This window comes from Lycium ferocissimum, chromosome 2 (assembly GCF_029784015.1).
Source record: "Lycium ferocissimum isolate CSIRO_LF1 chromosome 2, AGI_CSIRO_Lferr_CH_V1, whole genome shotgun sequence".
Classification (NCBI taxonomy): Eukaryota; Viridiplantae; Streptophyta; class Magnoliopsida; order Solanales; family Solanaceae; genus Lycium; species Lycium ferocissimum.
Genome location: NC_081343.1, coordinates 65,182,181 through 65,207,807, shown reverse-complemented (window position 1 = coordinate 65,207,807; position 25,627 = coordinate 65,182,181). Strand labels below are relative to the sequence as shown.

The 25,627-nt window shown below is 36.3% G+C and overlaps 3 protein-coding genes across 5 annotated transcripts; 2 read left to right on the top strand and 1 right to left on the bottom strand.

Moving 5' to 3' along the window:
• Positions 1–173: 173 nt before the first annotated feature.
• On the top strand, positions 174–2,674 carry LOC132046838 (uncharacterized acetyltransferase At3g50280-like). Its single transcript, XM_059437598.1, has 3 exons — positions 174–674; positions 1,307–1,879; positions 2,182–2,674. The coding sequence occupies exons 1-3, from the start codon at positions 236–238 to the stop codon at positions 2,526–2,528; spliced, it is 1,359 nt and encodes a 452-aa protein (XP_059293581.1). The 5' UTR covers positions 174–235; the 3' UTR covers positions 2,529–2,674.
• An 8,560-nt stretch (positions 2,675–11,234) lies between these two features.
• Positions 11,235–14,765, top strand: LOC132046836 (protein IN CHLOROPLAST ATPASE BIOGENESIS, chloroplastic-like). Its single transcript, XM_059437597.1, has 11 exons — positions 11,235–11,456; positions 11,844–11,927; positions 12,548–12,622; positions 12,715–12,757; positions 13,136–13,193; positions 13,324–13,491; positions 13,576–13,638; positions 13,715–13,809; positions 13,882–13,963; positions 14,059–14,169; positions 14,312–14,765. The coding sequence occupies exons 1-11, from the start codon at positions 11,342–11,344 to the stop codon at positions 14,450–14,452; spliced, it is 1,035 nt and encodes a 344-aa protein (XP_059293580.1). The 5' UTR covers positions 11,235–11,341; the 3' UTR covers positions 14,453–14,765.
• A 420-nt stretch (positions 14,766–15,185) lies between these two features.
• On the bottom strand, positions 15,186–20,971 carry LOC132046835 (filament-like plant protein 7). 3 transcript variants are annotated; one of them, XM_059437594.1, is made up of 7 exons: positions 20,713–20,971; positions 20,555–20,609; positions 19,774–19,965; positions 19,032–19,170; positions 16,452–18,879; positions 16,309–16,372; positions 15,186–15,902 (listed from the first exon to the last, which is right to left on the bottom strand). In XM_059437594.1, the coding sequence occupies exons 3-7, from the start codon at positions 19,870–19,872 to the stop codon at positions 15,429–15,431; spliced, it is 3,204 nt and encodes a 1,067-aa protein (XP_059293577.1). In that variant the 5' UTR covers positions 19,873–19,965; positions 20,555–20,609; positions 20,713–20,971; the 3' UTR covers positions 15,186–15,428. The 3 variants fall into 3 exon arrangements, with proteins under 3 accessions (XP_059293577.1, XP_059293579.1, XP_059293578.1); XM_059437596.1 differs by having other exon boundaries at positions 20,726–20,971; XM_059437595.1 differs by having other exon boundaries at positions 20,730–20,971.
• Between the last annotated feature and the right edge of the window lie 4,656 nt (positions 20,972–25,627).

Below are 25,627 nucleotides of genomic sequence, written 5' to 3'. Positions count from 1 at the left end.
CAAAATGTGATGCACTAATAAATTGACGCTCCCAAAACTTGGACGGATCGTTTTCTCATGGGAAAAACCATCATACCACGTGCTTTTTAACTCAATAAATTAAAACTAAACATAAAGTAGCATTAATCTATAATTAGTTAGGTATTTGTCACTTTGTAAGAGAGAACTTGCCATGATCTGAGCCATCTATATAAGTCGGTTCTCCCCGTTTAGCTTCTGCAACAAATGTCCAGATATGACGAAACTTCAAGTTGTATCTACATGTATAATTAGGTCAGGGAAACCCATAGAGAGAAACTCCTCTAGCAAAAAAATTCGGTTAACTCCATGGGATCTCCAACTCCTAACAGTAGATCCTATCCAAAAAGGACTAATTTTTCGAAAACCAAATCCACAGCAACATAGAGAGTTAGCAACATCATCAGAAATAATCAATCGCCTAAAAACCTCACTCTCTGATACTCTAAATTATTTTCCTCTCCTCGCAGGCCGACTTGCTGCTAATAAAAACAGTGATAACACCTTATCTTTCTTCGTTGATTGCAGCAATGAAGGAGCTGAATTCATTCATGCCACTGCACCGGGCTTGACTATGGCTGATATCTTGGAGCAAACTTACGTGCCAAAGATTGTCAAATCTTTTTTCCCACTGAATGGAGTTCGTAACTATGAAGGTGTTATTTTATTATCTGAACCATCTCTCATTTGAAAAATTTACCACACTTTTAATTACCTACTATTATTTACTACATTTCATTTTACGTGTCTCAGTTTAACTGAGCAAAACGTTTAAGAAAAGTAAGGATTTTTTTTAAAATCTTTTGTCTTAAATTAAAGATGAGGGTAATTTACCAATCTGTAGTCTCAAATATGTCATATGATATTGATATTTTGGAGTTAAAGAGTCACTAAATATAGTAATGTCATTCATTGTAAAACAAACCAAAAAAGGACAAAAAAAAAAGAGTAAAACACATAAATATAAACAGCGGATGTTTTACGTACGTCTCAACTCTCAACATATATATGAGCCTGATATTTTTGTTATGGGTCACCCGTGGAAGTATATTTGCTTTCGTGAGTGGTACGGTTGTGAAACTAAATATTTGCTTTCGTGAGTGGTACGGTTGTGAAACTAAATATTTGCTTTCGTGAGTGGTACGGTTGTGAGACTAAAACAAGATCCTTATCTACTTTTGATACTACTATATTAAGTAGTGTCAATTATCTTATCTAAAAATTTAAACTAGCAGAAGAAGTATACTTTAATTCTTTGTTGCTTAATTATAGTATTATGTTTCAACAGGTGTTTCTAAACCTTTGTTGGCCGTGCAAATCACTGAGCTAGTGGATGGATACTTCATTGGTTGCACCATCAATCATTGTGTAGCCGATGGGACTTCATTCTGGCATTTCTTCAATTCTTGGTCCGAGATATCGCGTACCAAATGTTCTAATCTTATACTGAATAAACCTCCAGTCCTCGAACGTTGGTTTCCTGAATATACTTCTTGTCCAATTCACGTACCTTTATCTAAGGAACATGTCCATGATGAATTCGATTTGCCTTTGTTAGAAGAAAGAGTGTTCCATTTTAGCAAGGAAAAAATAGCTCAGCTCAAAGCGAAAGCCAATTCTGAATTTGGAACCGACCAAAAGATTTGTATCTCTTCATTACAAGCCATTTTGGCTCATCTATGGCAATCTGTTATCCGTTGCCGTAGTGATGGTACTAACTTTGACGAAAAATTTAGTTTCAAATTACTTATAGGTGCAAGGCCAAGGCTTCAGCCACCTTTACCTGAAGGCTATTTTGGAAATGCAGTCCATTTTGTGAACGTGACCGCCACCGCTAAGGAGTTGTTGGAGCATGATTCAGGTAAGATATACGTAATTTATTGAAGATAGGGACGCCACAATAAAGTTTGTGGTCTAAAGTTAAGTTTAACATAAAGTACAACACTAATGTTAACAACATTGACAATGTACTTTTCAAAAGTACTTTTTCCGAGAAGCATTTCTCACAAGAAATATTTTTCAAAATAAGCAGATTTTGAAAGTTTGGACAAACTGACTAAAAATTTATTAAGGGATGGGTTAAATTATGTTTTGAACTCACATATTTTTTTAAAACTCAGAATCTTGAACGCATAAATATTGAATTCGATTTTTACGATTCAGGTTGGGCTGCTTTTCAAATGAATAAGGTGGTAGCCATACAAAACCATGAAGAGGTTATGCATTTTTACCAAAGTTGGGTGAAAAATCCAAAGATAGTGAAAAAGAGTGAGGTTGTGGCTAATAGCTTAATTGCTAGCAGCTCGCCGCGTTTCAATGTATACGGCAATGACTTTGGATGGGGGAGACCAGTTGCTGTGAGAAGTGGTGCTGGCAACAAACATGATGGGAAAATGACAATATTTTGTGGGGCAGAACAAGGCAGTATTGACATTGAAGCTTGTTTGACCCATGAAACTTTGCATGCTATGGGAGAAGATACTAAATTCATGGGAGTTGTTACCGTTTAATTTACGGACATGGTTTAAATTATTACCATCAAATACTTTAGACTCGATTCCATTGTCAATTTTTCTGTTGTTTTTATTTATTATTGTGCGATTGTTAAAACAATGGAGTAATATATCAATTTAATAAATATTTAATATTTATAACATGTGGTTCTTCTACCGATAGCTAGTGTGTTGATAATTTTTGACGCTATCAAATTACGTAAAAAATATCTACAATATGAAGTAATCCTTCTTAAAAGTTATTTAAAATCTTAAGAATATGGCAGATCATATTTAACTAGTATAACAAATAGATAAAATTGACCTAATAACGTAAAAATTTATTTGTAGATGTATATAAGTTCAACTATTTTGTATTATAAAGCATTGAAGCAGGAGCAAAATTTGCATTGACGTAGGTAAAAGTGAGTTCTTAACTTTTTGTGAAATTAAACAAATTAAAATTTTGCATTTCTATTCTATCTCTCCCTATGTTACTACTCCCATTTGTTTATTTTTCCAACATCTCAAGATACTGTACTAATTAATTTCCATGGAAGTGACGGAAAGAAATTCATATTAGACCCGCTCAAAACATTTATATAAATGTTTCAAGATATTTCACATATACAAAAAGATTTATATTATCAAACAATTCCTGACGTTAGATTATTGTTGTGATGTTTGATTTATCACATTAACATTTGACAAGCTGTTTCAATACCTTTACACACTGCGCAAGCAAAATCAAAATTTTCAATCTGGAGTTAACTATAAATTGCGTAATTTTAATTGACACATAATTAACAAGCCTAGATGGCAAGAAAAAAATCTTCCAAAAAAATCTTCCTTTAATTCTGCAAGTGTCATTTATTGGTGTGACAACCCAAACGATAACAGTACATCATCAAAAACATGCACTGTCGTCATTCAAAATAATAATTTCCAAGTCTATGATCTCTTCGGGTGTGTTTAGTAGGGCAGAAAAAGTTTTTTTTTTTCTTTTCAAATCAGGAAAAGGAAGTAGGAGGAGTTCGCAACTTAAATGACCCAAAAAGTGACAAAAGGTATTAAAATAACCCAGTAAAAAAAAAAAGTTACTGAAGTACCTTTTGCGCACTAAATTAATGTGCAATAGTGTTTACCAAAACTCCCCTCCACCTTCCCCACCCCGACGGTCCCCCCTCCTTTTTAAAAGACAAAAAGCTCCACTAACGAGCAAAAACAGTGGTCCTCAAGTTCCAAATACATCGTTTTCGTGTTTTTTTTTTTAACCTCAAAAGTCAATATTCTCAGATATTCAAGCGCAACGAACAAGTTTGAAAACTTTCGATTTTAATAAAGCGGCGTAGAACTCGATTTCAAAAACTAAAAACCACCTTCAATCTAGGTATTTCACTACGAATTTTCTATTACAATCTTAAATATATTATTATCCTAAGCATGATTGTTGTGTAATAGTTGCGGATTTCGAAAAGAAAAAAAATATTTCGCACTTTTTTTTTTTTTTTTGTGCAAATGGGGCAGTCCACTGCCCGTTTTTTGTTTAAATTTTTTATTAATTAATTGTTAATTGTTTATTTGTCAATTTTTTATTAATTAATTTTTAATTGTTTGTTAGCTAATTGTTTATTCTTTGGTTATTTATTTAGTATTTCTTAATTGTCGGATTAGCTAATTGTTTATTTGTTAATTATTTGTTAATAGTTTCATTAGTTAATTGTTTATTTGTTAACTATTTATTAATTATTTGCCAATTGTTTGCTAGCTAATTGTTAATTGTATGATAATGAATTGTTAATCTTTATATTTTCATTTGTGAAATATTTGTTAATTTAGGATTGAACATCCTTAGTTTAGGTTTGAACATCCTTAGTTAAACCTTAATATCCTTAAGATTATATTTGTTAGTTAATTATATTTAATTCTTAGGTTAGGTTTGAACATCCTTAGTTTAAGATTTAACATAGATTTAACATAGCATTAATATAATATGAGTTAGTTAATTGTAGTTAGTATAATAATTAATTAACAATTATTAATTCACAATTTTAGATAGTTAATATAATTTTCCGTTAAAATTTTAGTTAGTTAATATAATTGAACATCCTTAGTTTAGGCCTCAACATCCTTACTTTAGGTCTGAACATCCTTAGTTTAAGTTTGAACAGCCATAGTTAAACCTTAATATCCTTAAGATTATATTTGTTAGTTAATTATATTTAATCCTTAGGTTAGGTTTGAACATCCTTAGTTTAAGATTTAAAATAGCATTAATATAATATTAGTTAGTTAATTGTAGTTAGTATAATAATTAATTAACAATTATTAATTCGCAAATTTAGATAGTTAATATAATTTTTCATTAAAGTCTTAGTTCGTTAGTATAATTGAACATCCTTAGTTTAGGTCTGAATATCCTTAGTTTAGGTCTGAACATCCTTAGTATAATTTGTTGATAAAAGATTACATAATTAATATTACATGTTAATGATTAATTAAAAATGCGAAAAACAGATACGACACCTTCATGGATCCCGCCCCCTTCATCCGAGGCCCTTCGAGCCAGAGGTACTTCATCTACAGCAGCAGCATAGGTCCCAGCTAGTATGGGATTCTGATGTAAATGCCAGCCGCTTGGTCCGTCCCAGGTTGATGGAACAAGCATGGGATATTTTAGCAGCTCGGCCCCCACGTCCTCGTGTCTTAGATATACTAAAACAGGGTAGTATCTACCGTTGCATCGCTGCTGGTCGCGTACAACATGATAGAGCTCTTGTGACGGCCATGATTGAGCGATGGCGACCGGAGACCCATACATTTCATTTTCGCACTGGTGAGGCCACCATCACTCTTCAGGATGTGGAGGTCATTTACGGTCTCAGGTAGACGGACGCGCTTTGTATATTGAGGAGCCTCAGCAGATGCCGTCGTATCGGCAGGAGTTGACTAGGCTCACTGGTTTCGCGCCTCAGGAGGATGATATATGGGGACAGAGTCAGGTGTCGATGCATTCCCCCGTTACTCACTTACATCTCGTAGACAGGAAGCATCCGATTATAGAGGACACACCTCATGTGAATGTTGACCGACGTGCTTGTCTGTACCTTATCATCATATAGGGGCATTATTTTCCCGAACACATCGGGTTCCCATGTGAGCTTGAGGTATTTGTCGTTTCTAGAGCATCTGGGCTAGTTGGGATGTGATAGTTGGGGCACTGCTGTTCTGGCTTACATGTATCGAGGATTCTGTCCATCGTCGATGGGCACAAGGATCGATGTCGCTGCATTTTGCCCGCTCCTCCAGGTAATATATTTAAGTGTGTGTAATTTTATCCTAAATATAGCTTTTTGAAACGACGACTATTTTTTTTTAATGACCCTTTCAGATATGGGTGGGGATTACCTTTTCAGCCCACAGTTGCCGACCCTCCGCTCGACTATATTGTTGAGGCGATGTCATACGCGCGGAGATAGACGAGAGGCGTAATCCGAGATATGGATACGCACCACAGTATTCTCCCATTCAGGGATTAGCTAGAGCGTATGACGTTGGACACGGTAAGTTTTTTTGATTTAACATTAGGATGTTATTTTAAAAAAAAAACTATTTTAGTCTTTTATTGTTAACTAATTCAATTCTTTTTACAGTCTTTTATATGGACGCCGTATGATCGCATTTTTTGGATCACCGTCGGCGTTTTGGGGTCGGTGAACCCATGTGGAGGTCGCGGTGTCCGTTGATATATATGGATATCGTTGAGGATCATGCGCCTGACCGCGTCTTACGACAGTTCAGCCATGTACAGAATATACCTGAGCAGGCTACTTAGGAGCACGACCATTATACGCGGGACGAGCGTGCGGCTGTCACCGATGCATGGAGGGCCTTTATGTAGCTCCAGCTCCACCAATGGAACAAAGAGTGGGGACGCTAGTGGTGGTCAAACATGTGACTCTGATCCAGAGGTACATGGAGTGGTACACGCGAATCACTCGCAGCTTGATTGGCAACCACGCGAGGCCTCGTGCAGATGGCCGAGGACAGTATTAGGCGTTGGTAAATTTTATTAGTCTTAAACTTAATTAATCGTTTTATGTATTATGTTATAAATTTATTCAATCATTAATATTTGCAAACAAATGCAGCTACTGACCGTACAGAGGATGCGCTGGGAGAGCCTGGACCATAAGGATGCCCCCGAGACAACGGGATATACAGCGCAGATAGTTCAGCTAGCCGAGGGTGGTATGCTACAGGCCCAGGAGCTCGGACGTCTCAACGAGCGTGTTCAAGAGGTCCCGCATCAGGCAGCGGTTGTTCATGGTCGTGGTCATGCTAGAGGGCCTGGTGGTCGAGAGGGTAGGGACAGAGGGGCTGATGGAGGAGGTGGTAGGGCCAAAGGGTCCGGTACGTGCGGGGTGGCGGTGTAGTAGAGAGCTCGACAAGCATGCTCCGATTCCGGCTCCCCCGCCACCTCCGTCGACTTCAGAGATCCCATCGACATCTTACCGGCCATCGACTTCAGAGCATTCATCGACACCTGTATATATGCCGAATTTATTTTTAGATCACATGTTACTCGCCATCGCCCGCATTAAATGCCGATTCGTCATCCACAAAGTGAGCGGCCAGCTAGTGATCTACAGGGTGGCACGGAGCTGGACTTCGATTACTTATTCTTCTTTATTTTCCTTTATCGCATTGGGTATTTCAATAACTATTGTTGAAATTCAACATCAAATAGATTGGTTCTTTTTGCGAAACATTCCAAGAAGAAAAAACAAATGTGACGATCGATTTTAAGCTAAAATCATTAAACACCACAAAATTATATTCATTATTTTATAGCTATCCTAAGCGCACTACTTTCAATAGCAAGCTCAACAAATTATTCATAGTAATGTTAAATTTTAAAATCTTTAGAGGAATGTTACAAACAACATTGTTAGTGGAACCTATAGTTTTGGAGCTGAAGATAGAAGAATAGAATCTATAAATAGACTTGTAAATATCTATATTAGCGATACTCATCTCAGAAGATTTAATCGTTAAGCAATGAACATGCACAATGTCTTATGTGCCATAGTAGGTTATTATGCCATAGCGTCATATGTTTCTTGATTTCATTTTTTTTGTTAAGGGAAAAAGTGTTCCTTCGTTCTCATTTTATGTGAAGGTATTATTCTTTGGGTAGTCAGACAATTTTTCTTTTATTATTTTTTCTAATTTTTTTAGTATTTTAAATTACTAACAATAAAATTTATATACTTGAAAACTACACAAAAACAATTATCAATAATTGCAATCCTACGTGAATTATTATATTTTTAAGATTATTTTTTGTTGACAAAAGCTTATATGTAAACTAAAAAAGCAGCATATATTTATTTTACAACGTAGAAAATTAGTGATTAAACACCAATACATGCAACACAAAAGAGTTGGCGCGCGGGGGGCGGGAAGGGGAGGGGGGGTAGGGGATTGAATTAGAGTCTTACGAAATATCTCAAAAGTATTTTTTTTTCTTATTTATCAAATTATGTGATGGAAATTAAAGTAATATTAAACTAAATTAAGGGTAACATAAAAGAGAAATAAGACAAACTCTTAAAGTTGAACAACACATGTCACCTCTAAATAGCTCTAAGAAATTACAAAAATAACCCTATGAGGACTACAAAAAACTCCCTATTCTTGCTTATATATAGTAGTAATATTGTATTAGCTAGGTACCTTATTTCTCATGATTAATTTATACTCTTTCCGTCCCAATTTATGTGATATAGTTGACTATGCATGACGTTTAAGAAAGAAAGAAAGACTTTTGAAACTTGTGGTATAAAACAAGTCATAAATATTTGTGTGGCTGTAAATTATTTCATTAAGGGCAAAAGGAAATTTTTTAAGTTAAATTATTTTTAAATATAAAAATGTATCATTCTTTTTGTAACAAACTAAAAAGGAATGTGTATCACATAAATTGGGATAGAGGTAGGAGTACTTATCATATAGGTATGCAATTATACATATCAAGTGATCTGATACTTTAAAAATTTACGCTGATAGTATATAAAAATTAAACTCTAAGAAATTTATCAGATTTTTGGGTAAAGACTTAGTTTATTTTTACTTTTAGAAAAATTTGGGTCGTAATCCTTAGAAGATTTTTTTTGTCAAACTCCTTAACATGATTTTAGGATCGCCAGTTCATTGAGAGAATTTTTAAGAAAGTAGAGATAACAAAGTCATTTTATTTTAATGACACATCTAATCTAATCAATGAATGAGACAGAAAAAAACAACATTTGAGAAGCGATTAGGTGTTGTCAGTGAAGCTTTTAGAAGGTCCAATCCACTGGGAAAGTCGTATACTCCATCCAAACATGATACGTAAATAATTAAGCAAGGAAGTGCGCTCTCTTCTTTGGAAAACTAGACAACCACAGGAATAGTTGCAACTCCTCTAAAAACTTTTGCTTCTCGAGTTGAAATACATGCAGAAGCTACAAAAAGATAAAACCCCTGAAATACTATCGTACGACGATTTGCAAGATACGTGCTTCGATCAACTTTAATATTCCTATTGAGAGCAACTTTTTAAGATCTGTCTGTCATACAATGAGTTTGATTTATCTTGAATATATTCATGAGGAGTGTTTAGGTGACACATATTTTTAAAATTGACGTAACATAGAATAAACGTATATATCATAATAATAATCTAGTCGTGGATAAGTTTCTGATCAAGTGAAAAAGAAAGAAGAAAAAGAGGAGGCCAAGTCATCACTTGGATGTCAACCAATATATCAAAACTTGCACGACTTGAAATTAGCGAGGGAAGAGACTGATCAGCTTGATTCTGCTCATAGCTAGCCTCAGCCCTCATATAGTGAATTTACCGACGTACATTAGTTGGCAAATTACCCTCCGATTAGTATTAGTTTATTACGTAAAAGTTATGTAGGATTAGAGAATATGATAGGTCCATACGCCTTTCAACGTATATGACAATTGCTAGATAGCACCTAAGATAGAAAGGAATTAAATAATTTGCTTTTATTAAGATTAAAACGTTTGAATTTAAATATAAATCAAATTACTAGAGATAATTTCAGAGACGTTCCTCTAGGTTTGCACTCATAATACTAACCTCTGTCGTGGTTTACAATATTACGCTTAACTCCATTAATTTGATTTCTGTGTAACAGGTATGAATATAAATAATTATCAAACATTTAATAAGTGCAAATAAAATGAGATCGAATTGAAGAGATCTAATTTTCAATTCATGCTCACTATAAAAAGCTACCTAGTTTTAATAATTAGACAGTATAAAAAATTTTATTATAAAATTTTTCTTTTCAGTCTTTCACAGTATAAAAATCAAATTCCACGAAGGATAATATCACATTTGTTACTAGTTCCTCCAGCAAGAATTGCCCTTCTTTTGGGGTGGTCTATAAATTTTGCCCCTCGTATTTGAAATCTTTAAATTTTGCCATTCGGCTAAAACCCATGGGTTCCAGGTTCGAACCCCTACTCGGTCAAAATTTTAAAAAAAATCGCGAGGCGAGTTTAAATTAAATTTATGCCCCCACCGGCATACACTTGTTAAGGAATTGCAAAGTTATGCCGACCGTCATACTTATGCCTTATGGGCGGACTTGGCATAAGTATGCGGTCCAAAGATAACTGGGTAATTCCTTCAAGTTTATGCGGTCCGCATCTTATAAGCAAACTTTTAGTTAAGCCTTAACTAAAAGTCTTTTCCTAGTTATGCCTTATGGGGCAGACTTTTAGTTAAGGCATAACTAAAAGTATGCCCCATAAGGCATAACTTTTCCTTAAGACATAGACTTTGTCTTATAAGGCAAATTTTTAGTTATGTCTTAAGGAAAATTCGCGCTACGTGGGGCATACTTTTATGCGCATAGGCATACTTTTAGTTGTACTTAACTAAAAGTCGCCCCATAAAGCATAAAGAAAGACTTTTAGTTAAGGCTTAACTAAAAAGTTTGCCCATTAAAAGTTTGCCCATAAGTTGCCGACCGCATACTTATGCCAAGTTTGCCCGTAAGGCGTAGTATGCGGTCCGCATAACTTTGGTAATTCTTTACAGTGTGTGTCGGTCCCAGATACACGCGACCCAAACCTTGCCTTGCAATTTTTTTTTTTTTTTAATTTATGCTTGAGCGGGTCTTCGAACCCTTAACCTCATGATTTTACGCGTGAACGCTCGGGGGTTGCAACGCGAAGGGCAAAAATTAAAGACCGAAGAATATGAGGGGCATAATTTAAAGACCACAAATATGAGGAGAAAAATTTAAAGACCACCCCAAAAGAAGGGCAATCCGCTCAAAAAAATGCCTCCAGCACTTCCCAATCTTCCTACTTCTCTTCCAGATAAAAAGAAATTGCACGGTTTGTTCTTCAAACGGGCTGCTCTTTAATTTTTATCCTTTAAAATCGAACTTATGCCTAGCGGAGCATAAATTCTTTAAGGGCACTGACATAACTTGTGGGATATTATGATGCGAAGGTATAAACTATGTCCCGCGAAAAAGTAGTATGCGTTGAGGAATAAAAATTAAAGAGCAGCATAAAATAGGAACAAAAGTGCAAATAAGAAGGAAGTTAGAACGGGCCTTTATGAACAGAAGTTGAAGCCCATCCCAGTCACTCGTCCAGCGGTTTAAGCTGAAGCCCAGCCCAGTCACTCGTCCAGCGGTTTAAGCTGAAGCCCAGCCCAGTTAATTGAAGGAGAAGGATTGGTTAAGAGTGTTTCTAGTTGCAGTGATAATCAACACACATCAGGAAGATAGATAATGAGGGTGGGTGGTGGAGTTGGTTTCGGATGTCCACGCGCCGTCGCATTTCCTGGCATTTTGTTTGGCCGTTGTAGACCAGCAGCATTCCGATGCTATTCTTCTTCCTCTCCAGGTAAAGTAAACTGTAAACACCTACAGTTACTTCTCCGTGTTTATTTGTATATATACATACGGATGATAGGGGTATAATTGATAACCGGCAATGTAATGCAATTTTCATGGCCAAACGCTGATTTTCAAATAAAGTGAAAAGAATTTCCGGAAAAAAGTTAATAGTACTAGTTTGGAAATGAGATTGATATACTTGCAATGCACTGTGAATTTCCAATTGGTTGTTGTGCACGGACGTGGCATGTTAGTATGAGTTGCCTCTGTATACCGAGATTTTTGTCTAGTTTAATTTGTTCCTATTTGGTTATTACCACACATTTTACTTATGTGTGTTTTGAATGCACGAATGGGTACTTGAAATGAGAACGGTGGGACTTTTGAAATGCAGACCATGTTTCGTTTATCAAAGATGTGGCTGCAACTCAACCACCGGAGCATTTGAATGAACTTCTCAAAATACTTCAGGTGAGAGGTGAGACAATCTAATTCCATGTTTTAAATTTTGATTAATCTGAGTATTCTTCTATTAGAAAAAAAAAAAAACGAAAAAGTTAAATGGAGAAGCCCGCTTTAAATACTTTATTCTGATACATGGTCTGTACAGGCATACTGGAACCACTAGTTGGAAAACTTACTTTATATATATATATATATACACACACGATATAGCTGGTTAGGCGTGCTTCTAGTTAGAGTTAAAAGTTACTGCATTAGTACTTTTCCTTACCTCTAGGTCCTCTTCAATGTATGTTATTGTTAGGAGTAACTTTATTGGTACTGAAACTTAAAGTGTCGGTGGTGTCAAGTTGGGCAATCTTTTGCTTCTTTTGGTTACTCGATATTAAGGAAGTGTCAAGGATGACCTTACGCTGACGAAGACTTGCGTATATCCTTTATTAAGGAAGTGTCACAGGATGATCTTGTACGCCGACGAAGACTTGTGTATATCCTTTCTTAGGCTTACTTTACTGAGACTTTTGGCTTTGGTTGTTATTGATATGATCTTCAAACTGAGGAGAGTTGATAGTTTGACGACCAACATAACTGACGGTCACTATGAACCTTATGCACTGTACAACACCTTTATGACAGGTGAGGAAATAATTTCACCTGGTGCCAAGCAAGGTCTGATTCCTCTAGCGATTCCTCTTTCCAGAAAGAGTTCAGGTATGGTAGGAATTGGATCTGATATCAAGCTTCTTTAAGTTGAAAGTATGCTTCTATGTTCATATCTTTTCCCTTCTCTTTTCTTTTTGTAGATTCTGTAACTGCACTGTTACGATGGCCAACTGCCCCATCTGGGTAATATAATTCATCAAATTGCTCTGTTTTGTGGATATCTCTATTCTACTTTTTGGGAGCTTATCTTGGTTTATTTTCTGGGCTTGATTTTTTCCTAATTGATCTCAGAGAAAAGGATAAAATATACTCCCTCCGTTTCAATTTATGTGAACCCATTTGACTGGGCACGATATTAAGAAAGAGTGAAAACTTTTGAAACTTGTGGTTCAAAATAAGTCTTGAATATTTGTGTGGCTGTAAATCATTTCATAAAGTGAATTTGTTTCCAAATTAGGAAAGAGGTCATTCATTTTGGCACGGACTAAAAAGGAAATAGGTTCACATAAATTGAAACAGAGGGAGTGTTTTGTATTTGATTTATATCCTCATTGTTCACAGGATGGAGATGCCATTGGTAGAAGTGCGCAAGTATGGTGTGTGGCTATTAGCTAAGAATGTGAGCTACTATGAACTTGCTCTACTATTTGGGATCTGGATGATGTTTCAGAGGGTTAATTGGTTCACTCTTGCACTCTGATTTTGTAGCACGCACAGTTTATCTCACCTTTCCTTTCACCATGCTATAGGTAGATCAGTACATTCACAGGGTTTTGGTGGAAGAAGATGCAGACGGTCATCAAGAAAGAGCGGATGAATTGTTCCAGATTTCAGCTGGTGCTGGAAAGAAACTTTATGAGAAGGGTGACTTTAAAGCATCAAACATTTCAAGCTTAGATACTTATATATTGAAGAAGGTAGAAGGAGGGATGTATGCTGCAGTATCTTGATGTTAGTCATTGTGACTCAAACTAATTGCACGCATGTGATGTTCTCTCTAGGTCGGCTTGTTTCCAGACGTACTGGAGCGCAGAATTAAGCAACATTTTGACAATGGAGACAATGTAAGAAAGTTTTTGTTTATTTAGTAAGCAATGCTCAAATCATAGCATTTGGGTGATATATACGTGCTGTTGGAAGATTTCAGCTTTGGTGACGGGAGAATTTTATACAAAGAAGGAGCATTTTCCAGGATTCGCGCGGCCTTTTGTCTTTAATGCTGAAGTTCTGCTGAAGTCTGTATATCTCATAGTTTTTCTTCCTCCATAAATCTGTATATCTATTTAACTCATTCTTCTCTTCTCTAGGGTTGGGCGTAATGTAGAAGCTAAAGATGCTGCTAGGGGGGCTTTAAAATCACCATGGTGGACTCTGGGTTGCGAGTACCATGTATGTCATTCCTTGATCCAATCAATATCTTCTTGCTTTTTGGAGCACAGTGATGCTAGATCTATTTGTTCATCTCTTAATTGAACCCCATGCAGGAAGTTGCTAATATGGCTGAATGGGAAGATGAACAAATCGAGTACATCAAAGAGAAAGTAACTGAGGAGGGTAGGCAAGCCGATTTGAAGAAAGGGAAGCAACCTGCTCAGGTATGACTAAATCCTCTAATCAGTTTTAATTCAAATGTGTTTGCGTCCAAAGTCGATTTCCCTTGGTAGATTTTACTACCTCGTTCGTGACAGAAAAGAAGAAAGGTCTATGCTCCTTTTTCATTCTATACTTGTTTTGTAGGTTGCACTGGATGAAGCTGCTTTCTTGTTGGATCTAGCTTCCGTCGACGGTACATGGGATGACTGTGTGGAAAGAATTGCTGAATGCTACAAGGAGGCAGGGCTGCAGGAAGTTGCAAACTTTGTGGTTTACAGAGACTGAATTACCAGCAACTTTGCCGCATATTAGATGCGTTACACGAAACTCCCTATGATTCCTAGTTATTGGCCTACCCAGTTTTGGCTCTAGCAGAGTGTATTCTAATTCTTTCCAGTATAAGAACAAGAAGAGACTTTACAGCAGTCTTTTTAAATACGCACACTCATTGTGGTCTCTTCGCCCACACTGGGGTCAATTGTAAAAGACAACAACATACCCATTGTATTCCCACAGGTGGGGTTTGGGGTCAATTGAAAAAGACCAAAAATGAAAAACTATACGGACAATAAATAGCTTGCGTTGAAGTTGAAGCAGATATGAAGTATGAATCACTATCCAAATTTCTGTTTAGCCGCTACCGGAAATAAAATTGGAACCCGGATTTGTGCACCGTGCAAAATTACTCAAATATGTTAGTTAGGGGTCAAATGTTGGTTTGAGTTATAACAGGATTTTTTTGTTTTTTTTGATAGGTTGAATTATAACTGGAAAATAGTCATGCTCAGTCATATCTGATTCCCTTCGCATTGTGCAATTGTTTCACTTGGGTTCGTCAAATATATGCCTTTCTATTTTTTGGTTCCATTTGCAATTTATCTTGTTTTTCATGTCTAAATGGACAATCATTTTGTTTCTGAGATATTTTATTTGTTCTTTTCTTCAAGCACATTACTCAACTAGCAAAAAGTGTACATAACAAATATGAAGCGGGTCACACATGGTTCATCCACCAAGATTCGAGAAGTTTAATCCCTATTACCATTTGCAGTAGAAACACTGTACCAATTAGGTTAAGGAGTGGTTCTAGTTTTCATATACAATACCACATACAATACAAAAAGTGGAAGAAAACGAGGACACAAGGGAGGGAGACAGTGGGGAAAATAAAACATTGCTTTCCGCGCTAACCAAGCCATGAATGAAGCATAAACATCAGTACAACTAACAAGGCTGCAGCTTCGAATGACATCCATGCAGGTCATACCTTAAGTTTTGTAGTGCTACCTTTTTTCTTACCTTTTCGCAACAACTTCCTCCACAATCCAAGAACATTCTTTTTATTTTTAGGCATGATAGGCAGGGAGCCGGTAACAGCTTCATTTCCTGAATGCATACTCCCATTTGTCAATGGAGACTTTTCTGGTTGTTCCACTGAACCACCGAAACTGGAGGAAGTAGTTTTCTTGAGATCCAGAATGACTTCCTTGGTAGTAGTAGGAGACCCCATTTCATCGTCCTCAGCCAGCATCTTGTCAAGAAGAGATGAACGGCGTCCAAAATTCTTGCTTGGGGTTGTCATGGTAGCAGTAGTTGTTTCTGAAGTTGTAGATATCACCTTATCAAAGAGAGCGGCATCCCCAGGCGAGGCCAATGCCTTCAACTGCTTCCCCAGGTTCAGAATAGTCTCTTGACACTCGGCCAACTTTTCTGAAGCTGCAGTGATGTCCCGATCCTACACAATTGAACGAAATGTTTATGCTAATGCGGTTAGTACATGTTTGATAGAGTGTTACAGAACTCGACTACTTTTTGAAATAGGCAATGAGATATATCATATCATTTACAAGACTATAGTTTTGGTTTTTCAAGTTCAATTTATTTTTATCTGGTCATTTTGGGAGTACAAAGCTCTTCTAATTCTCCAATACAAATGTGTCACATCAATAAAATATGATCCTTTTAGTTACTGAATTTGGAAAATCAAAAAAATATGATCCTTTTAGAATATTGGAGTTACAAACATTATTCCGTAATGTGAATTTTGAGAACACCAATCTAAGAGGAAATGAAGAAACATGCATCTAGAAATCTGATCTGTAAGGCCAGAGAGAATGTAACTGAATCTAATGGGAACTTACGCTTTGAAGAAGCTTTTCTTCAGGGTCCACCTCGGCATTCTCTGATAACTCCAGATCTTCCGTGCTGCAAGTTACGTGTTTCAGGAAAAGAAATGCCTCTAGAAAGTTACTTCTAATCAAATTTATGAAAGCATCAGATGTACCTTTCTTGCTGCAGCTCAAGCATATGACATGTAGAATCGAGCTTGTTATAGGACTTATTTTTGTCCTCCAGTTCCTTTTCTAAACAGCAAGCCTTTCGACAAGCTTCATTCAGTTCCAGTTTAGCTGCTTTGAATTGCCTCTCAAGTTCATCTTTCACCATCTTTTCTTTCTCAATTTGATCCTCAATCATTCCCTTTGACTGTCTGAGATTTTCTACTTCTTTTTGCAAGCTTTTGACTGTTTCCTCTGATTCCTGAAGTTGAACCATCAAGGAATCACTCTGGAGAGTTTCTGCTTGCAGTTTCCCTTCCAGATCTGCCTTTGTAGGTCCCTCTTCTGGAAACTCATCTTTCCATAATTGACTTTCATTATCTACAGATGATAGAACTTTTTTCTCTGGCAAAGAACTCATACGACCGAGTGAGGAAAAAGCAGGAGAGTATAATGAGTTTCCTCCTTCAGTCTGAAGTTTATCAAATTCAAAGATAGGATTAATCACCCCAGTTTCCATGTCAATACTTTGCGAGTCATCCCAGTCAAAATGATTTTTTATAGTATCCTTCATGCTTGAAACATCTTGAAGGGAAAAGCAGTGGTTCACAATCCATTCCAGTGTCCAAGTTAATCTTTCAGTAAACTTTTCAACGTGAACCTTTCCATTCAATAGATCACGGCAAGTTTGGACAAATTCTTGAAGAATAGCAGAGAGTTCTGAAGTTTTCCACTGGAAAACACGAACCACATAGGCTGTCTCCTTCGGTGCACTTTCATATGGTAGAAGTCCATTACCATTGTGAGATAAGATTTCTGGAATACTACCATCTGTCGAGGATATATTGATTCCTTCTATGATATTAATCACCTTATTAATCGATGTACCCATATATGACAACATGTCTGGTTCACACTTTTTTTCTAATGAGACATTATCATCAGTTCCTGTATATGAGTCATCACGTATCTCCTTACACTCACCATTGTTGGGAGAACATGTAATATCAGTATCTATTGCACTTTCATTTGCTTCCGCAGGTTTCTTACTTGAGGGATATTTTTGTGCCAGAGCAGTTCTGATATCTTCCAGTATTTCACAAGGGTTTCTTTGTGTTACATGGCCATGCTCCAAGAGCATTTTCAGTATGTTGTCGACTCCACCAGAAGCTTTATTTGTCAATATTGCTTTTAACTGGTTATCATTGCTGGAAACATAACGATCTGTCGCAGGAACTCTTTCTGTACTATCTGTTTCTGATGAATGAGAACATAACTGAGACTCCAAAACACCCCCATTTCCATTTTCCCTCGGTAAAGCATGATGAATAACTCCCAGAGGGTTAAATGTAGACTCGACGGCTAATTTTTCCATCTCTGCAAAGTCATCCATCAGATTTATATCTGAAGCTCCTACACTTATAATTGAAGGTGGACCTATTTGTTTCTCATTTTTGAAATGCTCCAGTTCTGACATTAGTGCAGAAGCCCAAGAGTCGGAACAGCCACCTATGTCATCACTGCCCATATCAGACAGTGATGTCATAGATAGTTCCTGCGTAGAAGGAAGATATTTTTCTGGTTCAGCAGTTGTTTGAGCATTTGTCACCCTAGAAAGTTTGAGTTCATTATCTTGTTTGTTAAGGGCTTCTTTCAGAGTCCTATTTTCCTCTTCCATCATGAATAATTGCTCAGAGAGGAAGTTAACCTTTCTGTTCGGAGTATCAAGAGCCGTCTCTGAAGTTAAGTCTACTGAACCATTTGGATACGGATTAGACTTCCTTCTCCTCATTTTAGCATGATCATTCCCCAGCATTTCAACTTCATTCCTCATTTTGGCCAAGGCGGCAGGGCCTGGCAATCTCTTTCTAACAAGGACGCGTAGCCTTTGACATTCGGAGTCCAATTGTGCAATTTTCTTCACACTCTCCAGATGTTGCTTTTGTGCAACATCAGCTGTTCGGCGATTAAATTCTCTCTCCTCATTCCGGATGTCAAGCTCCTTCTCAAGGACCCGTACCTCATACAGCAGAGAAGCATTATCTTTTTCTACAGATTCCAGTCGTGTCTTCAAGGCACTGAAACCTGCTTCTGCTCGAGCTACTTGTCCTTTTAAATGTCCTGTTGCCTTTTCCTTTGCCATGAGAGCCATGCTAAGTTGAGTGTTCTCGGAACCTAATCGGGAAAGCTTCTGCCCAGCATCTGCTAACTTTTTTTCTAAGAGAGTCCTTGTTTTTTCAAATTCTTTTGATGCCTTCGATACTGCATCATGAATCGTCTTCTCCTGCTCACCTTGAATGAAACGCAACTGCTGCATGCATTCCTTGAGTGCTCCATCCAAGTTAACTAATCTCTCTTCACCAGCTACGCTCTGCTGTAGAGCTTTTTCTAGTTCTCTCTTTAGTAATCTTGCTTCGGTTTCAGTCTTCTCCCAACCTACATAAAACATTCATAAGTACAACATTGGGAAAAAACTACATTTTTGAGATTTCTAAGGAGGATAGAATGTAAAACAATACAACAAAGATGCTAGAAAAGAAGCGAAACACGTGAATATACAAATATGATGGTAAACTAGCTATGATTACCTGCAATTGCTTCCTGTGCAATTTTCATCTGTTTCTGTGCAAAATCATCTTTAGCGCGACATTCCACCAGAGCAGAAGAAAGTTTGTCGTTCACAGCCTTCAGCTCTCTTTCTAGTTCGGCTTTATCACTCAATAGTGTCTGTAATTAGACGAAGAGTAGTTAAGCTGGTTCAGAGCACATAAGACTATCATCGACCAAAAAGCTAAAGCACATGTAAACGTATAGATGATTTCATCAAGTTCAAGCAGGATCATCATTTCTTCTGCTTCCAACAGCTTGAAATTTTATTGCCTTCAAAAGTTACTATTAGGAGGGCCTCTGAATTAATAGTTCCAACTACCAATTATCCGCATATCCCTGATCATTTTCAGTTATTTATGCATTTGCCTATGTCAGCTCAGAAGAAAGTATACTCAAAGCCATGATATGAAAGGATTGTTTGCATCATCTATAAGGCTTGTATATCCTTCTACTTCATCAATCCTGATTAAACTTTAGTCCACAAGAATCACCACCCCCCACCCCCCACCCCCACCACCACCAAACAGGCTAATGGGGCTAGTAGTTGGACCCTGGTCATTTAGTTACCCAATATCTCTAAATTCTAATCAATTTGCAGTCTGTTAACAGGGAAATAAACTATGCAATGGAACCTTAGCCGTGTGAAGATGTGGGACTGCAAGCTAAATAAATTGGGCAACAAACGGAAAAGAACAACTGAAAAGACTATGATTTAGTTACCTCCTCGTCATTTCTTCTCAATGAGAGATTTGCTTTGTCTTCAGCGACCGGGTGTTTTTCTGTGGATTTTTTCTTCCAGGGCCATGATTTGTGATCCATTGCCTTTCAGGGCAACTTCAGGTGGAGGCTTATTTGTACAATATTTTACAGGTACTCGATTCTTGTCTTAACAACATCTATACAAACAAATATCTGCATACACAAAGTTCTTTTAACATAGCAATTTGACAACAGAACTTTGCACAGTGAAAATCTATGAAATTATTCTCCATAAACACCCATAATCCCCCCAAAAAAAGCAATAATCTCAGTCTAATATGCGAAATCGCAAAAAGGAGATGCAATCTAGAAGTGCTTTCCGGAGTCAACTGCACAAATCTGATACTTAAATCATTGACACTCAACACATTGATGTGAATTAGTGTATCAGATTCATTTCTAGAGTAGTTTCCACTTTCCAGTCACTGTACAGCTCTATACACTCCTATATAAATGCCATTGGTAATGCAACATACAATACTCGCATAAATTTCATTCAAATAAAAGAGATAAAGATAATCTCATATGATATTTCACAAATTACATTACCTCGTTGCCCGAGGATCAATAGAAAAAATATCAGTATACACACTGTTTTTTTTCCTTCTATATGTCAAAACGAGGTAGAACAATATTCCAAAACAGAAACCACCAAAATAGATAAAAACAAGCACAGGAACAGTAATTACTGATCAGTGAAAGACAAAAAAAAACTGACCTCATTACAAATGAACAGACTTACCTTCAAAGTTCAAACATTTGATAGCTGCACAGTAACTCCGACCAGCTCAATGAATCTGTTCAAAGACAACAATGCAAATAAATAAATCCAACTGCAAACTAATAAATAAAAAGTACAAAAACAAGTAAAACATCATTTTCAAAGCATATTACACTTACATTTTTATCCTACCTACCAGTATACCACCATTAGCAGAGCAATGAGTATTTAAAGAAGCAAAATATCATCAATAAATGATGCCAAAGGGCTTAAGAAAGGGAAGTAATGTCGGCATTTGGATCTGAATAAGTGAAGTGTAAACGGGTCGGGTCGGGAATGATGGGGACACAGAAGAAAAAGTTTCGCGGGTTGCTTTGAGTTGACGGGAGCGTAAGAGAGATGGAAACTCAGTATCAAACTGTCAACCACTTCACACGCTTCTTATGTGACTTGTTTATGTGACAACTCCCTTTTAACCATATCTTGATGTTCTTGACCTTGTTGGATTGTGACTATATATTTGTCATAATTTTCAACTAAAAATGGATGGTTAAGAGGGTGTTTGAATTGACTTTTGACTTATTTTTATACTTTTTTTTGCCTAAAAATAGTGTTTAAAACATTTTTTATCTTTTCTAAATACCATAAAAAAATAGAAAAGTGCTTAAAAGTTAAAAAATACTTAAAATAAGCCAATTCAAACATCCTCTTAGAGCCCGTTTGGATCGGCTTATAAGTTGGCTTTATAAATTCGTTTTTCATTTTTTTTTTTTGTTTGTTGGCCAAATTTAAAATCATTTTGTCTTAAAATAAGCTCAAAAAAATAATTGACCCATTTAACTTAGTTTTATCTAAAAAGCTTATAATGTTTAAAACAACTTAGCCTAAAAAAAATAAGTTGGATTTACCCTAACTTATTTTTTCAATTTATATGTTCGCAAAAAAATGTTTTTGCCTATAAAGCCAATCCAAACGGGCTCTTAGTTAGCTTTCTAGGCAGTTTTATACCGTGTTGTTTGTTTCTTGAAATAGCGTTAGGGCAAAGCAGTATTGTGTTATGTCCTGGTCCCTACATACCAGAATTTTAGTTAGCTAGTCAAACCCTTTTAATGTTAATTAAAGTGATTTTAATTATGAGGCTTTTGTTGAAATAATATTTTCGTTATGATGTTAATTAAGAATGGTTGCTTTTCTAAAGTCTTACGGAAACCGAGAAACGGGGATTACACGTGTTTAATCATACCAAAAACATGGTGCTAGTTGATTAATTAGGTTGTATAAGCACTTAAATAATGTAAAATGTTTTCTTTTATATATTAAAAAGAAGCTTAGCTCACATTTTAAGAGACTGAAAGAATGCATAATTATAATCTGGATTATTATTTAATGATGAAAAGTAAACATATGTATTCAGAAAAAATGAAATTTAACAAAACATTTGTGCTATTTATATCTCATATAAAAAGGTGCAAAATAAGTATAAAATTTTCTTATTCTTTAAATAATTCAAAAACTTGTGATGATAAAGTAATACATTATGTGAAGTTTGAAAATCTATTAATTTATGGTCGGATTTTATATAAAGTTAATTAATCAAATGAACACCAGTTTGGTCGAGAAAAGGTTAGCTAGGTCCCATAGCGCAATAAAGGCACATTATTGATGGCTTTTAACTTTAAGCACTGATACTTATGCTTCCACTAATTTAAAAAATAACTTGTACTAGTACTGCTGCTGTTTCTAATTTATTGATGATGCTTTTTGTTTCGTCTTGCCCACATGCTTATTGAATTACAAGTACTTTAACCATAAGTGCCTGTCCCCAACCTTTAAAATAATAATAATAATAATAATAATGCCTGTCCCCAATCTTTAAAATAACTGGTGGGATTTACCCGCGTTATGCACGGGCCCAAAATTTGGATTATTAACATAACTATTTTTGTCCTTTTTAATTAAATTGAAAAATTATATTAAAGATTGTATATTTAATTATCTCCACTTAAAAATTAGTACAAATGTATAAAAATCACTGTTAATTCATTTTGTATATATCTTTTGATTCTATAGCAATTAAAATGCTCTACAAGCCTATTGCACATGTCTCTTTCTAAGCTAGATAATAATGAATCTGTTATCGCCAATTTGCAAAGCCAAATGATTTATTCCATTTCAAAAAAAAAAAAAAGAAGAAGATTTATTACTATGTTATTTGGGTTATAATTAAGAAGAAAAAGAATCAAATACATCAGATTATTAATTTACCCTAGCCTAACGTACTGTCTCTAGCTTCATGTGGAAGAGACTCGTGGTTTGTGGGTATGGTCATTATATGCCACTTGGCAGCAAAGCATCTGCTGTGTCTTTTGAATAAAAGAGGGCTAAAACAGTCAAATATGCAAAAATATTTCCTAAGAAGCTACAGTGAAATTCTCTATCAACCAATGAAACTATTTAATAATTAGTGAATTGACGATAATGCCCCGGATGCAAGCAGGCATGACAACGAAGTCCAGTCTGCTTCACCTGTGTCAACCCTCACTTCTTATATAGGAGAAATACTAATACTAGTACATCATCATATCTCAGCTGGTTAGTGCTCCTTCCTTACTACGTATCACATTCCCGTAACGAGAAGGCCGACTCATTTACACACTCTCTGGAAGTAAATTCAGAATTTTAAATTAGTATACAAAATATTGTTGTGTTTATTGTTTACTTATGATATCATATCATATATCTCCTCTTGACTAAAATTCGCCTATCGTTTATCTTTACTTTGTAAAACTATATGGAAATTAAAAGGAGATGTCATTTAGTCTTGTGAAGTTGAGAAGATATTCAAGTCAATTCCTACTCAAAAGCGGAAAGAAATAGAAGGAAACTTTTTTCTTTGTTCGTTTTCGAGTGTTATTGGGATTTAGATACTTTCTAGAAAAGGATTAGACCTACTAATATAAATACATGCTAGCTATGATTTATTAAGTAGGACAGAACATAGAACCTAAGAGTATTCAATCTTATAACTTACTTTCTCCCTTGATAATAATAAAAAGTGCCGGCCGTTCTCCGTGGACTAGGATCACATCGATCCGAACCACGTTAATTAGTGTGTTTTTATCGTTTTCGAGCTAACAATTGGTATCAGAGCCTACAAGTCGTGAGATCTAGGAGACGAGGAGACTATGTCATCTATGAAGTTTGAGGTAGCGAATTTTGATGGGCGAAGTAATAACTTCAACATCTGGAAAATCAAGATCATGGCGTTGTTACGGAGAGTAGGATCAGTCTATACTTTGGACGACTCGTATCCCAAAAATACGAAAAAGGTCGAGAAGCAGAAGATTGAGATGGATGCGTTTAGCGCAATTCAATTATCCTTATCAGACAGCGTGTTATGTGAAGTCAGTACCGAGAAAATAGCTGCGAGTTTATGGAAGAAACTTGAAGATATCTACTAGAAGAAATTAGTAACATCTTGATGCTTTTAATAAATTGGCTATGGATCTTACTCATGTTGATATTAAAGTGGGAAATGAAGAACTAGCGTGCACTCTACTGTTTTCATTATCACCGGCATACAAAGACATAGTTGATTCAATGATGTACAGTAAGGAAGTGGTCACGTTACAGATGTTAAGACATGCATTGAATTCAGATGAATTAAGAAACCATATCAACAATGGTGAGAAGGAAGACCATAGTGAAGGTTTGACGGTTAGAGGTCGCTCGAGCCAAAGAAGAAGAGTCAAATCATTAGCTAGGTCAAAGTATAGGAAAAGGGTGAGTAGGAAGGATGCTGAATGTTGGGGTTGTCATCAAAAGGGTCACTTTGAGAGGGATTACCCGAATAAGAAGATTGATAAAACAACAGCCAGTGCATCTACGGTTCAAGTAGCTCAGACATCTGGAGAAGATTATGTGCTGACTACTTCAACAGATGACATTCAGACACGCAAGTGGATTTTAGATTTAATTTGTACCTTTCACATGTGCTTCAGAAAAGATTGGTTTACTAGCTATGAGCAGAAGAGTGGGACTGTACTTATGGGTAACGATGTAGTATATGAAATAGCAGGCATTGGTTCAGCCCGTATACGGTGTCATGATGGCATCATAAGAACATTGTCTAATGTTTGACATGTTCCTGATATGACAAAGTATTTGATCTCTCTTGGCCTGATATGACAAAGAATTCGATCTCTCTTGATACTCTTGATAAGCTCGGATATAAGCATGCCGGTGAAGGTGGAATCTGCAAGGTGACCAAGGGTTCTCTGGTCATGTTAAAGGCCAGACTGGAGGGTGGTCTTTATGTACTTATGGGCAGCACCATTCTAGGTCGCGAATGCCGTAACCTCGCGTTATCGAGATGATGACAAGGCTAAGATGTGGCATATGAGATTAGGTCAAGTGAGCGAGAGGGGGTTGGCAATTTTGAGCAACCGAAACCTTTCGAAAGGTGAGAAGATTAGTATACTTGATTTTTGTGAGCATTGTGTCCTTGGAAAGTTAAACGGGTCGGCTTTAGCACGGGCAAGCACAAAACCGAAGGGGTACTTGACTACATTCATTCAGATTTATGGGGTCCATCTCAGGTTCCATCCAAGGGTGGAAAGAGATATCTCCTTATTTTCATTGATGATTTTTCATGCAAGGTTTGGGTATACTTCTTAAAGGCTAAGAGTGATGTCCTTGAGAATTTCAAAAACTGGAAGACATTAATTGAAATTCAGTGTGGCAGAAAGATTTAAGTGTTTTCAAACAAATAATGGCTTGGAGTTTTATAATGAAGAGTTTGACAATTTCTGCAAGATTCATGATGTATTGAGACATAGAACTGTTAGGCATACACCATAACATAATGGAGTAGCTGAAAGGACGAACCGCACTCTTCTTGAGAAAGCACGATGTATGCTCTCTAATGCTAAGGTGCCTAAGGAGTTCTGGGCGGAAGCAGTAAATACTGCTTGTTATGTTGTTAATCGTTCTCCAGCGTCGACGATTGACTTCAAAACTCCAAATGAGGTATGGTCAAGTAAACCGTCTGATTACTCGTACTTAAGAATCTTTGGATGTCCCTTATATTATCAT

What these genes read in the sequence shown, in the direction of transcription:
- LOC132046838 (XM_059437598.1), top strand. Translation starts at nt 236, where the DNA reads ATGACGAAACTTCAAGTTGTATCTACATGTATAATTAGGTCAGGGAAA. An exon ending in TGGAGTTCGTAACTATGAAG is followed by an intron (nt 675 to 1,306) that starts GTGTTATTTTAT and finishes ATGTTTCAACAG; the next exon opens with GTGTTTCTAAACCTTTGTTG. An exon ending in GTTGTTGGAGCATGATTCAG is followed by an intron (nt 1,880 to 2,181) that starts GTAAGATATACG and finishes TTTACGATTCAG; the next exon opens with GTTGGGCTGCTTTTCAAATG.
- LOC132046835 (XM_059437594.1), bottom strand. Translation starts at nt 19,872, where the DNA reads ATGGATCACAAATCATGGCCCTGGAAGAAAAAATCCACAGAAAAACAC. An exon ending in CTTGAGCTGCAGCAAGAAAG is followed by an intron (nt 16,373 to 16,451) that starts GTACATCTGATG and finishes CGTAACTTGCAG; the next exon opens with CACGGAAGATCTGGAGTTAT. An exon ending in AAGAAAAGCTTCTTCAAAGC is followed by an intron (nt 15,903 to 16,308) that starts GTAAGTTCCCAT and finishes TCAATTGTGTAG; the next exon opens with GATCGGGACATCACTGCAGC.
- LOC132046836 (XM_059437597.1), top strand. Translation starts at nt 11,342, where the DNA reads ATGAGGGTGGGTGGTGGAGTTGGTTTCGGATGTCCACGCGCCGTCGCA. An exon ending in CTATTCTTCTTCCTCTCCAG is followed by an intron (nt 11,457 to 11,843) that starts GTAAAGTAAACT and finishes TTTGAAATGCAG; the next exon opens with ACCATGTTTCGTTTATCAAA. An exon ending in ATTTTGACAATGGAGACAAT is followed by an intron (nt 13,639 to 13,714) that starts GTAAGAAAGTTT and finishes TGCTGTTGGAAG; the next exon opens with ATTTCAGCTTTGGTGACGGG.